Here is a 20,061-nt window from a genome sequence, read left to right as displayed (position 1 = left end):
TTAGTCTGGGCATGGGTTTTTGTTGGGCTTATCCAAGGACGTAGACAACGACATCCCGTGGCCCTTAAAAAAAGTTATCAATCGCTATTATTGGTTGGTCCCAAAAGCCACATCATAATTGTCATTGATCTTTCAAACAAAAATTTTATATATATATAAGAACCTTTAAAAAGTACTCATATGGGGGACCCAAAATTTCGCAGACATAGACAACGACATCCAGTGGCCCTTAGAAAATAAGTTATCAATCGGTATCATTAATAGGTCCCAGAAGCCACATAAGAATTTTCTGGATAGCAACATGAAAGGTGCAGTTTCATCTCATACTTATAATGAAATTTTAGATGGTTTCAAGCTTTCAGTTAAAAATATATACTTGTATGATAAAAGTAGAAGCACAATAATGAGTTAAACTTTCATGATGATAGACTGACTGTTGAGTTTTTTTAAAACTAATTACTTAGTATGAATAAATTTTTTTTTATAAAAAGAATCATTTAAATCAATTAAAATGATAAATAATCTAGAAATGCCAGGTATTTTTATTATTTTCTTTGGTAACATGGGGAATGGTTAACTCAGGACCCTCCCATAGCTAAGGTGGGGCTCAGCCAACTTTTTTTTTTGTTTCAGAAGATTCTAGGAGAGCTTCAAGATTTGTTTAACTATTTATTAATTGTTTACCTTTGATTTATATCTTTTTATCGTTATAATAACTCTTTTTGTTATTGTTATTATAACTACCGTTTACTCATGATCTAGGACATGAAAATTCAGAGATGTAGACGACATCCCGTAGTCCTTAAAAAAACAAGTTATCAATCGTTATTATTGGTGGGTCCCAGAAATCACATAATAATCTTCTAGATAGCAACATGAAAGGTGCAGATTCGTCCCCGACTTCTAGTAATGGAATTTTAGATGGTTTCAACATTTCATCTATAAATATATGCTTGTACGATAAAAAAAATAGAAACACAATAATGAGTTAACCTTTCATGGATGAAATACTAGTTACTTAATAAGTTTTTTTTTTAATAAAAAGAATCACATAAATCAAGTAAAATAATGATCTATAGAAATGCAAAGTATTTTAATTCTTAACAACGTGAATGGTTAAATCGGGATCCTCCCATAGGTAAGTCGGGCCTCAGCCAACGCTGAAGGCCTTATTACAATTTACAAGAGGGGGCTGGAATTAGAAGGGGGAAAAGGAAATAAAAGATTAATTATACGTAAAAAAGTTATGGTTAATTCAGGGTTTTTCTACGTTAGAGCTTGAGGGTTTTTTTTTGTTTTTTGTTTTAATAAGATGTCCACTTTTTAAAAACCATAATCATTTAATCATCACTTACTTAAAGTTAAGAGTTTTACAAGAATAAGTCCAATAGACTTAACTCATTAAAGGGTTGTGTTAGAGACACCTCAAACACCCCTTAATAGGCGGCCTATAGTGCTATAGGCGACCTATTAAGGATGTCTGTCTTATATGTTGTGCCGGATAAGCCGCATATATAGCTATAGACCGCCTATCAAGTACAGCTCACATCATCGGCATGCGTTATATCAAGTACGGTTGATATTATCGGACTGGTAAAGCTGTCATATCGTACCATATAGGCCGCCTATAGCCCTATATGCGGCCTATTGGTCTGTTTTTAATAATTAAGCTCACCCGGCTCCCCCTTTCTTCACTTTATTATATATATTATACATATGCTAACACATGCAACACACTTCACCAACACCTTTCTAGAGTCAAAACCAAAAAATAAAATGTGGTGGTTCGACAATATGTCTCCCGACAACGAGGAGGAGCCGGGATACGCACCTAACGATCAGCCTAGCGCGTCGGGATTAGCTGATTTGAACCAGGTTTCGTTGTATATTGATATAATTACCATTACGTTTGTAAGGAGTATCATCATTACGATAGTCGGGCTGGACAGTCTTATGATCAACCTAGCACGCCCGGGTTATCAAATCTGAACTAGGTAATATATGTTTAATATAAAGTCGTTATTTATTTTTAACTAATATATGTTGGCGTTACGTTTTTCAGGAGTATTTCGCTTACGAGAGTCAACCTGAACAATTTTACACTGAGCCAATGTACCAGTTACCTGTTGGCAGGACGGATTATGGAGGCCAGTCGACTTCTTCGTCCCACGTACTAGTATAAGTTTCACCGTATAATGAGGGAAACGAACATGCTGGGGGACCCAGATGATAAAGATAATTAGGAAAATTGGTTTTAAATACTCCAAACTATGACTTGTTGGTAAATAACAATCCCAACTTAACATTTGGCTGGTGGTGGTACCAACTTAAGGTGTATTTATGTCTAACGGTCCGCGACTAACAAAATATTAACTCCGTTAGTTTGATACTTACGTGGCACGCATAGTTGTCAAAAATGTCTTATGTGGCAGCTTACGTGGAATCTATCTCATTATATGTCATATAAAAGGGGCCCACCACCACACACACACTCTTTATCTCTCTGTGTCTAACCTCTCTCTCTCTCTCTCTCTTCCTATCTCTTTCTCTCACAACCATTACCACATAACCTCCATTTTTTCCGGTCACCACCACCATTGGCAAAAAGCAACCAAAAGCACATTTATCTTGTCACACTTACCACATTACCCTAATCACTTTCCCCAAAACAACCACCAAAACTATTAACTTCAGTTCTCTCAGTACTTTCGTCAAACTCCTGAGGTGCACCAACTGTTTTGGCGTTTTCAACCACAACCTCAGTTCCTAATGCACTTCCAACACAACCCAAATCAACCTCGTCACTACCTTTAATTGGATCTTCACAAACTACCCATTATTTCTCAATCTTTTTTTTAAACCCTAAACGACACCATTGAGTTCCCATCGTCAAAACCTGATGCAAGCAAAAACAACTTGGCGATTAACAAAGACAGTATGAGAGAGAAGGATATTCTTGAACAAGCTCCATAACTGTGGGCAAAAGGGTGTTCGAAAATGGGTAATGACCTATGATTGAAGGGATAAAAAGGAATACTGTAGAGAGGGAGGGGTTAGTAATTTAATTTCATTGATGGTGTTTACAGAGGTGTAGAAGTTGAACGTGGCTATGATTGCTAATCTTAATCAACAAATCAGACCGTCACCACCACCATTGAAGAGGTAGGTCCCAGCAGAGCCCAGTTGGACCCACAAGACTCACCTTGAACAGGGACGTCTGCGCAACGACCAACTGCTCCAGCAGGACCCACCATGCTCAGAGAACCTTACGCGCAGTACGCCAGCTGTACCCGCAGGGAAAGCCTCCCAATGGTGAAGTACCCCGCCTGTTCCCGCAGCTGCGGATACAAGCCATCAGGGAAGGCTACCCGCACTAACAGCAAGGCTACACGCACAAGGCATTAGCTACTTCAGTAGTCACATGAAGGAATGAGCAAGGCAGGAATACTCCCGCCTAAATGAGCCAGTCCGTATGCTTCTGGAAGATCTTTCGTACTATACCTACTAAGGTATGGGCAGAACAGACAATTTGACCAGAACAGCCCATGAACCAATCACAGGGTGACAGCTCACCGACAACAATACGAGGAGGAGCACCCTCTAGTACTGTTTGTCACTATTAGCCGCTGCCTACTCACCAACCCTTACGATGGGACGTGCGCAGCCTACAGTTGGTGGAACAGTGCGTAGCCGGCAGTCAAGGAACAGTGTACAGCCGACCTTGTTACTGTTGGCCGTAGCCTATCCACCAACCAGCATGGCCTGTGCGTAGTCCACTGTTGGTGGAACAGGAATACTATTCAGCCGGCTGTATCTTCTAGGAAACCTACCTTCGGCTATAAATACTCCAACACCTTGGAATGGTAAGGACATCATCTGATATCTCTCTTATCTAGCAATCTCTTAATATACACTTATATTCAGAGCAATCTAGTCTGATTCTCACGCCGGAGGGTGGTCACAAGGAGGAACCCCCCCCCCCCTTCTCAGTGACGAGCTTACGGTGTCTGTTTTGCAGGTCCCCCGAAGAACAACATTCTCTGCTGGACCTCATCCTCGTGGGAAACATTACTTAACCCCCAGATTATCTATAATCTGCCCAGGGTTCACTTAGTGTTTCTTCACAGACCGTCACCACCACCATTGCAAATTTCAGTTAGGCCTCAATTTTAGGGCTTCAATTTTTCAAAGTTCTGGAACCAACAGTTGTAGTGGCAGTGTTAGGGGTTGGTGGTGGCAGCTGTCATATGGTGTTAGTGATGGTGGTGGCAAATTGGTGGTAGGTGATGGTGGTGAGTGAATTGAAGAAGAAATAGTGGGAGAGAGATAGATTCCACGTAAGCTGCCACATAAGAAATTTTTGACAACTATGCGTGCCACGTAAGCATCAAACTAACGGAGTTAATATTTCGTTAGTCGCGGACCATTAGAAATAAATACACCTTAAGTTGGTACCACCACCAGCCAAATGTTAAGTTGAGACTGTTATTTGCCAACAAGTCATAGTTGAGAGTATTTAAAACCAATTTTCCAGATAATTATGATGATGATTATATACGCGAGCTGATGGTTTCGTATGAAATAAATAATGTAAGACATCATATGTTTTATTTTAGTATTTATTATTATCATTATTATTTATAATATTTATTATTATTATTATTATTATTACTACTACTGTTAGAATTTATTATTATTGTTATTTATTATTTAATTATTATTATTATTATTTAGTTATTATTTGATTATTATATTTACTATTAATTATTATTTATAATATTTATTTGTAAATGGTTTTAGATTTTTGAGTCTCGTAAAGAGTTGGAGGAATGGGCAGAAAAGAGAGGACGAGATCATGGATGTGTTATTGTGGTCCGACGATCAAGGACAAACGGTGTGGACCTTGCATGCAATCGTGGAGGGGAACCCACACTGAAGGTCACAATCAGACGTACCGGTAGTATCAAAAAATATTGTCCATTTAAACTCTAAGGCATGTACGACTCGTCAGGTAAATGTTGGAGGCTTGAAATGGTAAACGAGACACACAACCACGATCCCATTGTCTTTGAAGCGGGGTACGTTACATCATATTATTATTATTTAATTATCATAATTATTATTTAATTTAATTATTAGTATTATTAACATCCTAATTACTGTTACATCATATTATTATTTAATTATTATAATTATTGTTATTAAAATTATTATTATTAAAGCTAGAGGATGAGGATGAGGTGGAGATGGAGATTGAGCATGAGCATGTGGCGGGGTACGCTGTGTCACACCCCGATCAAAGGCGGCGGATGATGCCGGGGTGCAACGATTGCTCATAAGCGCATGACACTATTTAAAGCGACAATATTTAACAAACTCATTTCATTTCACAACATCGAAAATGTCACATAACCAAATATTCATAAGTCAAATACAACAAAATATAGCAAATCAAATATTGTTCATTTTTGCTAATATCCTAACGGTATTTGTGACGTTTTCTTCACCGAACTCTAAAATCAACCTAGATGCAAACCTGTAACATTTCATAAAATAAAGTTTATCAACACAAAGGTTGGTGAGCAATTCATAAGTTTGAACAATAGATATATAGTATGAAAAGCCACAAAACTAGTATACAAAACCATAAATAATAGCTATAAACTTGGATAAATAGTTATCGCTAACAAGTTAGCGACACCCAACTATAAGGGGTTGCCAAATAGTTTAGGATTTTATAGTTATCATTAATTGCATTACGTTAATGACACCTTGCCATAAGGGGTTGCCAAATGGTCTAGGATTTATAGTTCCACCATCCAAAAGCGATAAACACATAGGCAAATAAGCATAGAACACCAAATCGAGCAATTATTCAAGTAAAGTATACAACAACGTTTGTGGTTTAAGACCCAAGTATAAAACATTTAGTTTAGATAATATGAAATGTCACCCCAAAAATAAAAGATAGAAAACGGGTATGAAGTTACTCACGTTCAAGTATAAAACTTGATCGGTAAAAGATGAATAACCAGATGGATGAAGTTTAACGAGCAAGGCCTAAATGACAATAAAATCTTGGATTTAGAATGGTTGTCTTGAAGATCTTTAAATAAAATAATTGTTGCAAAAAGTAAACAATTAAAGTTCAAGGTTTAAAATGTAACTATTTAAGAATTTATAATAACAATCCTTTTGAAATTTAAGTTTGCTTGAAACCGGGTTAAAGTATCTAACCTTAATATTTACTTAACCAATGTTAAGTAATAAGGTGGGAAAAATGCTAAAATGCAAGTTCCTTTGGGACAAAGATACTAAAACGGGTTTTTAACGAGTGTTCGGGTTGTCGATTCGAGTCTTGACAAATGGTCAAACCCAAAGTCAACTTTCCAACATATTAATTGTTATGAGATAACTCATTAAAATATACTAACACTTAACCAAGTATGTAGATCTATTGTTTAGAACTAACAACGCACGTTAAGCGAGTGTTCGGTTTTTTCGGTCCAAACTAGAGGTGCACAAACCGGTTTTTTTAAAAAAACCGGTTCGGTTATTAACCGGACCGGTTTTTTTTGCCCCGGAAAAAAACCGGTTCGGTTAATAACCGGACCGGTTAATAACCGGTTTTTTGCTGTCAAAACCCTAACCGGTCTAACCGGTTAGGACCGGTTTAGAAACCGGTTAGAACCGGTTAATAAACCGGTTTTTTTATTAACCGGTTTTTTTTATTAACCGGTTTTTTTTATTAACCGGTTTTTTTTTTTTTTTTTAAATTTCGCGGTTTCAAATACGAATATTTGTTTTTTATATTTTGTACTTAATGAAGACCATTATTTTTTCACAGTATAAACAAACCGGTAACTACAAGGCAAAACGGTAACTACAAGGCAAAACGGACTGACCGAAGCCATTCTTTGCTTTCGTTGTTAGGGTTCTTTGCTTGGAAGATGAGTATGAGTGTGTGTTGGTGAATGTGTTTTCAACAAACCAAATATTAAAAACACATAACTTTCATTTATAGTTTTTACATTAAAAATACAAACATTAAATCGTTATCGCATATTCGTAACTCAAAAATACAAACATTAAATCATTAACACTGAAGAAATCTCTGCCAATAACTGTTGTTCATGATTTAACTCAAAAATACAAACATTAAATCGTGAACTAGCAGATGCTCCTGTTGTTCCCAATCGCAGTTTGTTCATGATGTGCCTCCATGTTTGCTGTTTCTTTAACTAAATTAGAAAAATCCAAATCAACAAGTAAATAAGAGCACATATTAGGAAAAAGAATGCTTAGACACGATTACATGAACAACTTGTTGTTTCTTACTCATGATTTGCCTCCATGTTTGCTGTTTCTTTAACTAATTTTCTTCGCTACCCGATCCCGAGCTATTTCTTAGGTAACCGTCGTACGCGGCTTCTTCATCGGTCATTGGTTGAGTGTGTCCTTCATTGACCTCGTCTTCATACAAGCCCGCTTCATACTCCATTTCCCCCTCGAGTGAGCGTTGATGTTGTGCCCTATCTAAAGAGTCCAAGTAATCCTTGTAGCAAATCGACATCTCTATAGCTGGTGCAGTGAGTCGAGTCCTCCTAATCGATATAACCCTGCCAGAAACAGAAAAAGCAGACTCCGAAGCTACCGTGGAAGCTTGGACCGTTAGTAAATCTTTGGCCATGGCGGCGAGGATCGGAAACTCATCCTCCTTACCTCTCCACCAAGCCAGCAAATCAAGACTTCTAAATTCATCCGGAGTCATGTGTTTCACAAAGTTGGTACCACCATACCTTCCAAGTTCACTGCTTGGGGTGTTTACCTTTTGACGTTTACCGGCGTCTTCCCAAATCATGTAGTACATCCCCATTTCAAGGTCGGTTTGGGATTGGGATTGGGCAACAGCTCTTAACGAGTCATGAATTTGGGAAGACGACCCGTATTTTGTAAGGTAGACATCATACATGTTTGACAGGTGGTGTTGAAAGCATTCTTTAAAGTTTGGCTATAATAGGGGTTTTGATCGTCGTTTAACCCTAGCTCATCACAAATTTTTTCTATTAAAGCTTCAACACCACCAACATTGATGCAAGGGTTTAACGCAGCAGCACATGTCAAAACAGCGGGTAGTTCTTGAAAATATTTTCTAAATTTTTCTTTCGTTTTTACACCCATATCAAAATAAGGTGCACCCCTACAATGAAGTTCACTCAACTTTGTGCACATGACAGCAATTTTTGGTAAAGCAATGGGGCTTGTTGGATAGTAAACCCCGGATAAACTAGTTGTGCATGATTTAAAAATTTGAAGGACCTCCGTAACGATCTCAATCAATAACCAGTTTCTAGGATCGTACGGTGCACATTTACCCCTACTTGACAAAATTTGATGAAACGCAATTAATGATTCTTTTTGTTGGATGGCTTTCTCAAACATATTACAAGTCGAGTTCCATCTTGTTGGACAATCCCAATTTGGCCCCAACCATTGACAATTAGCTTCTACACAAAATTTTTTGTATCTTGAAAATGTTTTATTGTTGCTAAAAACATCTCGTAACATTCTTTTAAAATTGTTTCTTTGCGTTTCGATCACGTTTAACCCATCTTGCACGGCCAAGTTGATAATATGTGCAATGCATCGGCTATGAAAAAACGCTCCATCACAAATAGGTTTATACTTTAATTTTAAATGGCCAACCGCGGCCGTATTGTTGGACGCGTTATCAAACGAAATTGAAAAGATTTTATGTTCAATCTTGTATTGTCGAATGACTTTATCCAAGATTTGAAAAATATTTCTACCCGTGTGCGGGTAATCAAACAATTGAAACGCAACGGTTCGTTTCATCATTTGCCACGACTCGGGGTCAACCCAATGAGCCGTCACACAAATGTATGAGTCGGGCGAACCATGAGGTACCGACCACACATCCGTTGTTAAGTTTACACCAGTTTGTAAGTTTGAAAAGTATGAAATTAGTTCGGATTTAGCGTTTTTCCATGCTTTAAGACAATCTCTTCTAAGGGTCGAACGACTTACGTGTTGGTAGCGTGGTTGAACATAGTTTTGCATCATCTCCGTGAATTGAGGGTTGTCGAAGTGGTTGAAAGGAAGTGTTTGTTGAATCACAAAGTTTGAAAACTGTTGACGTACCGCTTCAACGTCGTACGTAAACACCGCTCCTTGATTCGTCATCTCCGGCTGCGAACTACTTCCCGATTCGTCCTTCAAGGCCTTGCAAAAGGGCCTTTGTACATGCGCTTTTAAAGTGGAGTTTGCATCTTTGCCATAAAACTTCAAACAATGTTTGCATCGAGCTTTTTGGCTACCGTTAGACATTTCGCATAGGTCGAAATGTTGCCAAACATCATGGTTTCGTTTCGTGGGGATGACCCGAACGACCGTTTCTCCCGTGTTTGAGGCACCCATGTTGACGGATGAAGCAGCACTTTGGGAGGCCATGATAATCGACTACGAAATAAGAGTGGTATACTCGAGTATGAAATAAACGACTACGAAATAAGAGCGTATGGAGTGGTAATGTGGTATAATTGAGCGTGAGATAACAAAATAATCGCGTATGAAATAAACGTTTAGAGCGTTTGGAGTTGTATAATCGAGTGTGATCTAACCAATACCCAACCTAAACTATATATAGATGTTTGTGGGGGTAAAATGGTAAAAAAAAAAACGGTCCAAAAACAAAAAAAACGGGCATATAGCCGTTATAAACCGGTTTTTTTATAAACCGGTTAACCGGTTTTTCCATAACCGGTTCGTTAACCGGTTTTGGATCTAGAACTTGTAACCGAAAGACGAACCGGCAGTTTCTAAACCGGTCAAACCGGTTTTTAAAAAACCGGTTTTCGTAAAAACCGGTTTCCGGTTTAAACCGGTAAACCGGTTCCCCAACCGGTTTTTTTGGCCATCTCTAGTCCAAACTATGTGATGAGATCAAGTTGGATCCAACAATTCCAAGTACTTAAGAAAATAATTAAAATCAGTTTGTAAACTATTTTTAAATAAATATACAAGTCTTGATAGCTAAAAACACACCTGTGTGTCTTAAGCGAGTAAAAGTCGGTATAGTTCGGTTTGGTTCGGTCTCCATCTCACAAATAGTTCATAGATGGTTTCTACATGCCCAAATATCATAGAACTTGTATATTGGTTTATAAATGAAGAAAACTTAAATTTTACAACTAAAAAGTTAACTACAAGTCTTTTAAGCAAAAAGTTTCGGTTTAGTTCGGTTTCCATCTCCCAACGAGTTCATAGATAGATTCCATATGCTTAATATCAAAGAACTTGTAAAAATGATTTTTGAAACTCAAATATAGCAATAAACATGTTTAAAGAACTATTTTAACAAAATTAGTAAACAAAAGTTCGGTTTCCGGTTTGGACTAGTTTCGGTTAAACCGAGGTTAGTCTTATACAAACCCACACCATGGAACTTGTAAATAAGATGAACAAACTAAAAGGGTTAGAAGTTAGTCATAAGTGATATGTATAATAAGTTATGTGTGTGTGTATATATATCAAGAACACAAAGTCCTTCATGAAGTCTTGCTTTATGACATTCGAAACTTAACCAACCGGAGTCGGTGAAGTAACAAATAAAGGAAACAAGGGGTGTGTATTATATATATGTTGTACCAACATATTCAAGTGTTAGTAATATTAGATGAACAAGTTAAAATGAAAGATTATAGTTAGTTGACCTTAAGAAATCAAAATAACAAAATGTTGAAGATGAATACTTGGATTTGAGAGAGATTTTGGAGAAGATGAACAACCAAAATGGTGTATGGAGCCTTGCTTTTATAATGGTAAGAGTATGGTTCATACAAATAGGGTAAAGATGCATGTGATGGTTGAAATGGTCAAACAAGTTTTTGGTAAATGGCAATAATAGTCCTCAAAATTTGGTGTAAGTCATTTTAAGGAGTTTTAAGGACCAAAAAGAATGTTTTCAAGACCCAACAAGTGTAAAACAATATTGTAACATAAAATCCATCATTTTGATTATATCATAAGCTTTGGTTTACAAAATGAGTCGGTTTACATGATAAACGAATACAAACGAGGCCCGAAATTGACGAATGTCACACGCTGAATCTCCCTCGCTGTACGAGCATGCATATCATGCAGTCGTTTCGAGGAGCTGATGGTAATTCGGTAGACCGACTCGTGTCCGGCCAGTCAGCACGCGCTCCTTACGTCCCGGTTCCCTTTGTCGAGCCTGCCCCAATTGCAGCGGCGGAGGTCCAGGTTGTTGACCAGCCTGTCGACGAGGAGGAGGATGTAGGTGGGGACACAGATGCTCATGGTGACGCACATGAGGTACGTGTTTATATTATCGTTTAATTTTTACTTTTAATTCGTCTATTTTATTAATTAGTTATTGTTTTGATATTAGCCACTGCCGCAGCACGTCCCCCGTACTTATCGCGCAATGCGTTTGGATGCCGGAACTGACGCCAGATTACAGCACATGGAGCGGGGAATGCTGGAGATGCAGCGGTCGACGCTACAGACCCATCGTCAGATTGGCTGGATCGTCAGTTACCTCGGCAACACTCAGCGTGGTGGTAGGTACGGGGTACCACCTCCACCTACTTTTGACCACGATGCGAGCACTTCGGGCGTTAGACGCGGACAGGGCGACGACGTGGATGTCGGCGGTCAAGGATCAGGCGTCAGACGGAGGGTCGACAACCACGTCGATGTTCATGATGCGACGTTTACGCCAGCCGACATCGACGACACGCCATTTTTATAGTTTATGTGTATTTTGTTTTATTTTGTAAGAACTCGATGTTTTTGTATATAATAATGTTTTGGTTTGATGTATATACGTGTTTATTGTTTTAGTAAAAAACTTTTGTTACAAAAACACTTATTTTTTAAAATATTATTATATAAAAAAATAAAAAAAGAAAACAAAAAATAAAAACATAAAACATAAAAAGAAAAGAAAAAACCACAAACAGTTAAAATAAAAAACATAATAAGATAAAAGGGTGAGTTTTTCTAAAAACACCCCTTAATAGGCGGCCTATAATGCCATTGGCCGCCTATCAAGGGATTTTTTTAAAAAAACCATTGGTGTCTCTAAAATTTCCCTTTTTATTTTGTTTAATTTTGTTTTTGTTTTTTTATTGCTGCAGTAACTTTTGTTTTTCTTTATCATTATCATAAATTTTGTCGATCTTTTTCAAATAAAGACTTTACATACAAGGGGCTTTTTAAAAATAATCATCTAGATACTCGAAATCTTATAGACGACCCTCAATTACACCACGTAATACGGGGGATAAAAGCTAGTATATATATAATCTTATATATATATATATATATATATATACACACACACGAAAGCTCCTTAAATTCTCTTAAGACACCAGATTGTCTTATTCTTAAATGAAGACTTCTCATGCATTTGACCCGAATTCATGGATAGGGGTCTCACCAAACTCAGATAGCCCTTAAACGGGTTATAATATTTTATTATATTAAAACTAATCTTATCAAATATTTGATATGAAAATCCTATAATATAGGGATATACAAAAAATTAATATCCATCTATTTAAAAAATATATTATTTATAATAAAAACAATTTTATAGTAAAATAACTAAATAAGTGGGTCATGTGTCTCACTAAACCCATATAGCTTTTAAGCCGGTATAACATCTCAATTATTTATGAAACCCTTTTATCATCAAATCTTATGCACATTATTAACTTCCTTACAATAAATAAAATTAAAATTCAAAAAAATATATAAATATTATAAACGAATAATATAAAACAACATATAAGGATGTAAATAAATTACAATATATGTTGCGTACAAAAAAAGGAAAAGGAAAAGAAAAGAAAAACTATAGAACTAAGAATTTTAATCTTAAATATATATAAACAAAACATTTAAAAGTTCTTTGGTTGCTTCTTACATTCTCTCAAGCCACCAGATTGTTTTATTTGTAAATGAAGATTTCTCATGTATTTGACTCGAATTCATGGGTATATGTCTCACCAAATACAGATAACCTTAAACGGGTTATAACATCTCATTATATTAAAATTTAATCTCATCAGATATTTTATATGAAAATCCTATAAAATAGAGATATACAAAAAATTAATATCTAATTTTTTTAAGAAAAAAATATTATTTATATTAAGAAACAATTTTATAGTAAAAAGAAAAAAATAAGCGGGTCATTGTCTCATCAAACCCTTAGCTTTTAAACGGGTTATAACATCTCTTTTATTTGTGAACCACTTTCATCATCAAACCCTAAGTAATTATTAACTTTCTTACAATAAATAAAATTAAAATCTAAAAATTTATAAATATTATACATGAAAAAGAAACACAACCCACGTAATACAGGGGATAAAAATAGTTATATATATATAAACGAAAACTTTAAAAGCTTTATAGTTGCTCTCTACATTTTCTCAAGCCACCAGATTGCATTATTTGTAAATAGAGGCTTCTCATGCATTTGACCCGAATTCACAGGTCTGGGTCTCACCAAACCTAAATACTTTTTAAACGAGTTATAACATCTCATTAAATTAAAAATTAATCTCATCTAATATTTGATATGAAAATCTTAAAATACAGGGATATACTAAAAATTAATATATGATTTCTTTTAAAAATATATATATTATTTATAATTTATAAACAATTTTATAGAAAAAATAAACGGGCATGGGTCTTATTAAACCCAAATTGTTTTTAAACCGGGTTATAAGATCTCATTTATTTGTAAAAATCTTTCATCATTAAATACCAAGTATATTATTAACTTCTATATAATAAAAAAATTAAAATTCTAAAAATATATAAATATTTTAAACAAATAATGTAAATTCTGTAATATAAGAGATAATAGCTAGTATGCATATAGAGAGAAAGTTATAGCCCAAATTAACACAACTGTCTCATAAATAAACTAAAAAATAAACGCTAATAATATCTCATAGCTAATTTTATAATTAAAAATGCTATTAATATTTCATTTCATAATTAAAGTAGAGAACAAACTCGCACATTACGATTAAATTTTACAGCTAGCAAATATTTTCCTATTTAAATTTGTTCTAAGATAATTATTTGCTTTCAACAACTTTACCATCCACTGTCAAAAACGTTTAGTTTCTTCAGTGAAGACTCAACTTGAATCTCTACTTGTATCATTTTGGGTGAATATTAACAAGCAAGGCCTTGCGAGGTGGTTAGTTCGAATCCCGAGCTCACTTGGGGTTTCGTCCCACCATGCGTTACGCTTAAGAGTTCTGTTCTTATGGCGGCATAACGACTGTCAATTGGCAGCCGACAGTATGGCTCCCGGGGGAACGCCCAAATCAAACTTCGAAGTCAGATTAAACTCGGTCAAGGCAACATAGTCTGACTAGAGTGAGAACGAGGCTTTTTAAATTAGATAGTGAGGTGGCCAATTATAAGATTCTAACAAACTATATTTACCATTTTTTAAATAATTTTTGATTTTATACAATCACCAAATCTCAAAGCTGAATATCCGGAGAGATTTCTGTTCAAATCCAAATAAATAGTCAACAGTTGACTTTGGTTGGACTTCCATTCCATGTACAAAAGTCAAAAAATAACTAAATGAGGAAAACATATTATCTTCCGAATAATCTTCTTATCCTCTCAAAGCCATTGAAAAGATTGTGTGTTAATAAATGATTATCTTCTTTAACCAGCCTCCAATGGCTGTTTAACCCTTCTTTTAATATCTCCGTTCACCCACCATTCATGCCGGCAGGATGGCCTTTCGGAGCTTAAACCATCTTTTACTCCTCCTTGGCCTCCTGTCTCTGTCGCCACCACCGTCGTTAACCACCGCCACCAATCTCCCCAGAAAACTCTCCCAAAATGTCAACTTCTTCCGTGAAGCTCCCGCCTTTCGCAACGGCCAACCATGCGGCTCCACCGCCAACGACACCATCCATCTAGCAATGACCCTTGATTCTAATTACCTTCGCGGCACAATGGCAGCCATTTTGTCCATTTTGCACAACTCGGGCTGTCCCGAAAATGTGGTCTTTCATTTCTTGTGGCTAAGGTTTGATCAAGACATTAAAACCAGCATCAAAACCACGTTCCCGTATTTAAATTTTAAGTTGTATCGGTTCGACTCGAGCTTGGTTCAAGGGAAGATTTCGAAATCCATCCGTGAGGCGCTTGATGAGCCTTTGAATTATGCGAGAATTTACCTGCCTGATATTATACCGAAGCATGTTAAACGGATAATATATCTCGACTCTGATCTTGTAGTCGTTGATGATATCGACAAGTTATGGAGAGTTGATTTAGGGGACAAGGTACTCGCTGCACCCGAATATTGTGAAGCGAATTTTACGCAATACTTTAATGATAATTTTTGGAACGAACCCGAGTTGCAAAAGATATTCGAAGGGAAAGAGCCGTGTTATTTCAACACGGGCGTTATGGTTCTAGACGTCGAAAAATGGCGGGAAAGCAGGTATTTACAAAAGGTTGAAGAATGGATGGTGGTACAAAAAAAGAAAAAGATTTATCATTTGGGTTCTTTGCCGCCATTTTTGCTTGTTTTTGCCGGGAACATTAAGCCGGTTCATCATAGTTGGAACCAACATGGTTTGGGTGGTGACAATATTGAAGGAAAATGTAGGAGTTTGCACCCGGGTGCGATTAGTTTGCTACATTGGAGTGGTAAAGGTAAACCATGGCTAAGGCTTGACTCGGGTAAGCCGTGTGTGGTTGACCATTTATGGGCTCCGTATGATCTTTATCGGTCGTCAAAATCCAAACACTCCTTTGAATTTTGATGGGTCTTGATCACGAAACGGATCAAGATGATCATTTGACAGGTTCTTGATTTTTAGGCCAAGAATCAAGAAAGTGTTTGGTTTTAGGTTCGTTTAGAGATGCAAAGGTGAACGCGAAGAGGGTTTACGGTTAGATTTTGCAACATAAGGATGGAAGGTGAGGTTAACAGCAAATATGTCGATGTTTCTCAGGATCTATACGTCTGTTTATCAACAGTAAAAACTAAAAACACAACCACATTTGAGCATACATAGATAATTCGTTTTAGGTATCGTGTTTATACCTTAATCTTGTTTTAGTCATTGTTTTAGATTAGTCAGATTTCTAGGAACCCCATGCCCATCTTTGTTGTACATTAATTTGATTTGTTTCCCATAGATTATGTTCTTTAGCCATTTGCACGCGTTTTTTAATCAATCATAACAACCATCACACGCGTGCTATAATTACTATTAAAACATGTTTGCAAATAGGAATCTTGCTTATTATACATACACCAACAAATTTGATCATTAGTTCATTACACATCATTTGCTTGTGACATGCTTAGATTCCTCTCCATGGCTTCCTTTTTGCTCCTTATGTATGCATCAGCTTTCTCATTGATATTTGAAGAAACGCTCAAAAAATGAGGCTTCCTTTCGGGCAATTTCGCACCTTCTATAATGGTCAAAGTTGTCGTCCCGCGACCACCGTTGACCTTACCTTGATCTTGTGAGCCCGTTTTCTTACTCTTTTTGGTTAAATTCTTGTTTTCTTGGATCGAGATTAGACCTGAAGCGTTATTGGTTCGGTTGACCATTGAACCGTTGGTGTGTCGAAACTCAACTAGTAGTTCATGTTCATCGGGCTTGATCATCTGGTCTTGGCTCGTATGACTTGCTTCAGAGGCTCGAGTTTGGTCAACGTCAGGTGATATCTGGTCTTGCCCTACGTGACTTGGTTCAACGGCTCGAGTTTGGTTAATGACGGGCGGTGTTGTATTGGTCGTAGCCAATGTAACGCGTCCTATGCCTCGAGTAAGGATGCTATTCATGATGAAGCTGAATAGCCTATGGCAAATGCCAAATGGACCAAAACCATCATCCTGTTTGCCCTTTTCTTGCATAATTTTGGTGGTAATTTTATTTCACAAAAACAGTCACAATTTAAGGATTTGTTTATGATTCTAATCTTTGGATGTGAGGTAAAGAAAAGATTAAAAGAGTGAAGCTTGGGGCTTCTTTAGAAAACAAAAGGTTTGCTTGTGTGATACCATAACATCTTTGTTGTACTTTCCTTGAATTTGGTTATATTCTTGACTACCACGAGTTTCATGCTGAGTGTAACTTTATTAATAATTGGGCTAAATAATCAGAAAATGAAAATAATAAATTAACACTAAAAAAAGCAGTCCATTTAGGGTGCTAGATGGGTTGAATATGCCAACCTGAAAAATTGGCCGAATATGTGAGCCCGAAAATTGTGTTGGACACACCAGAACCCAATACTCATATTCTCAGGCTAACACAAACAACACTCGTTAAGCCATAAATATATTATTTTTCATATTTCCATATTAATATATATTGTTTAATCGTTACAAATTTAAAACAAAAAACACACAAGTGTATAAACCAAACTATAAACATAATATTTATCTCTTTTAACTGTTATATTAGAAAAAATCATTTTTAAAATATTTATAAATTATAAAAATAAACGGCTTAAACAAGTCAACTTGGGAATCCATTTGGCTATACATGTTCATGGTTCAATCCAAAATCGACCCATGATGTTTAAACTAACCCAAGTCCCAAACCCGCAAATTAATCACTCATGAGGCCATCTCTATCGATTTAGTAGACGGGCTAAATAATGAGCTTAATGTGTATAGCCCAATAGACCTAAAAGATGTAGCCCAAATTAAAATCGTTTACCGTTGGCCAGTATTCATTTCATTCACACTCACAATTTGATTGATAAGAACAATTTGAAGGATAAACGTAAAACAGAGGCGATCTATTCTCTACAGAAACCCTAAATTAATAATAATAATCTTGTCAAATCAGTTCAATCATCAATGGATTTCTTTAGATCCATATTAGCAGACGATCCGGAGCCTCAATCTCCAGATAATCACCAACAATCCGATTCAAATCCGCGCCAAAATGAATCGCCAGATCACCAAGAAGCCGAATATGACGATTCCACTTCGAATATTAATTCATCGGAAGACGACGGCAGCGGTGACGGCGGTGCTAGTGGTGGTTTATGGAGCTTCTGAGATCTAGTGAAAACTTTGACTACCAAATCGGAATCAGTATTGGAAACATACCGTCGAGATCTCAAGGAATTCGGTACGGAAGATTATAATATTGATTTAACATATGAACTTGAAAGAGTTTAATAATTAAATTGTTAATTTATTGTTAGCAAATAATTATTAGAGTTAGAAATTAAGTTTATTTTATAATTAGTTTATTTGCCAATGAGCTGGTGGTGGATTGGTAAATGTAAGGAACAGACTTGGTGTTCCGTGTAGCCCAGGTTCGATTCCTGTCCCTAGGATTTAGTACTAGGCGAGTAGGTGGCATTCACTAGTTGGATCCCTGAACTGAACGTGTTTTATCACACTGCACTGTCGTGCCTTCGGGCTAGTGTTCACGAGCGTTGGCCTTAGGTGAGGGTTTTCCTCGTATCGAAATGTGAGTGCATCCCGATGTTGTGAATTTAGCCAGTAGCCCATTTGGAGGATTCTTTGGCCGTTCAAAAAAAAATAGTTTATTTGGTCTCTTAGTTTGATAAAGAAGTTAAAAGTTTTAGTATAACTAGAGATGTTATGGTAATATATTTTGTGTGGTTTTGATTATTATTACAAGAAAAGAGCCGTGGGTTGTGTTTTCCCACAAAATAAAATATTCTGTTATTGATCCAATTTTCCAACAGGTACTGGTTTGCGAAAGGAATCTGATTTGTTCCGTGAAGTTGCGAGCCGTGCGGTGAAGGAGTTGCCGGCTTCTATTGACGTTGATACGTCGGCGATTGATGGAGTATTGAAATCAACGGCGGATATTATTTCACAAGGTAAAGAAGCTTTGCTTGCGGGTTCTTCTGATGTTGATGATTATAGTGATCGAAGTGTGGGTTCGATGAGATATAACAGGTTTGATGCGCAACTGAATGTTATTAGGAATGATGTGAGGGTTTACTGTGAGGATCCTGAGGATGTGGAGGATTATAATAAGTGGAAGGTAGGGTTTGCGGTTGGGGATAAGAAGGATGAGATTGAGGAGTTGGTTGGAGAGAACGGTGAGTTGGCTGGAATGTATGAGAAGCTTGTGCCGAACGAGGTTGATGATGCGACGTTTTGGTTTAGGTATTTTTACAGGGTGTGGAAGCTTAAGCAGCAGGAGGAGACGAGAGCGAAGCTTGTGAAGAGGTCGTTGTCAGCTGATGATGAAGAAGAGTTAAGTTGGGATGTTGATGATGATGAAGATGACGAGGTTGAACAACAGCAACAACAACGACAAGAAGAAGTTGATAAAATCAGATCTAGTACCTCAAAAGGCCAAGATTCAGTTGATGTTTAAAAGATAGACAACGCTGATGATGAAATTAAAACTCTAAGCTCCAAGATTGTTGTCGAAGATAAGGAGATGACGACCGGTGTGGTTAGTGTTGATAAGAATGATGTAGAGTCTACTGTTAAGAAAGTTGAATCAGTACTGGAATCTGATGAAAAGGTTGATATTAAACTCGATTCAGGTGAAATTAAAGATAATAATAATAATGTCATGGTTAAGTCAAACGAATCGTCAAATCAGGAGGATGAGGATCTTGAGTGGGATGAGATTGAAGATATTGAGAAAACAGATGACAAGAATGTTGTCTCTCATGGTGAGACAACAAACAAAGGTGACTTGCGTAAGCGGTTGAGCACTGTTGCAGATGATGATGATGAGGATTTGAGTTGGGATATTGAAGATGATGACGAGCCGTTAAAGCCAGGCAATAAGTGATGCGTAACATGAATTCAATCACCTAAGGTGTTTTGCATTGTGTTTGTGTGATAGTTTTTGTTGTAATTGTGTCTACATTTTAGTGTTTGTCAAATGTTTTTCCTGTTATTTTAGAAAGCAGGTATTCTTATGTGAATTGCAAGTAATTGTTGTTCATAATAACACATTCTCCATATGTTGCTACTATGGC

At 36.7% G+C, this 20,061-nt stretch overlaps 1 protein-coding gene and 1 pseudogene across 1 annotated transcript; both read left to right on the top strand.

Annotated features, from left to right (window-relative positions):
- Positions 1-14,674: 14,674 nt before the first annotated feature.
- On the top strand, positions 14,675-16,264 carry LOC143578010 (putative galacturonosyltransferase-like 4 pseudogene; annotated as a pseudogene).
- Positions 16,265-17,841: 1,577 nt separating this feature from the next.
- LOC143578011 (uncharacterized) lies at positions 17,842-19,509 on the top strand. The gene is made up of 2 exons (XM_077061698.1): positions 17,842-18,209; positions 18,799-19,509. The coding sequence occupies exon 2, from the start codon at positions 19,002-19,004 to the stop codon at positions 19,440-19,442; it is 441 nt and encodes a 146-aa protein (XP_076917813.1). The 5' UTR covers positions 17,842-18,209; positions 18,799-19,001; the 3' UTR covers positions 19,443-19,509.
- Positions 19,510-20,061: the final 552 nt, after the last annotated feature.

The sequence above is a fragment of the Bidens hawaiensis genome, unplaced genomic scaffold (assembly GCF_021521415.1).
Source record: "Bidens hawaiensis isolate Kalapana, Puna unplaced genomic scaffold, B.hawaiensis_p1.1 tig00028994_1, whole genome shotgun sequence".
Lineage (NCBI taxonomy): Eukaryota > Viridiplantae > Streptophyta > Magnoliopsida > Asterales > Asteraceae > Bidens > Bidens hawaiensis.
Note: the sequence above shows the minus strand (reverse complement) of the source record. Positions and strands in the feature narration are given on the sequence as shown.

Excerpts from the sequence above, each read along its gene's own strand:
- LOC143578011 (XM_077061698.1), top strand. The coding sequence starts at position 19,002 with ATGAGATATAACAGGTTTGATGCGCAACTGAATGTTATTAGGAATGAT.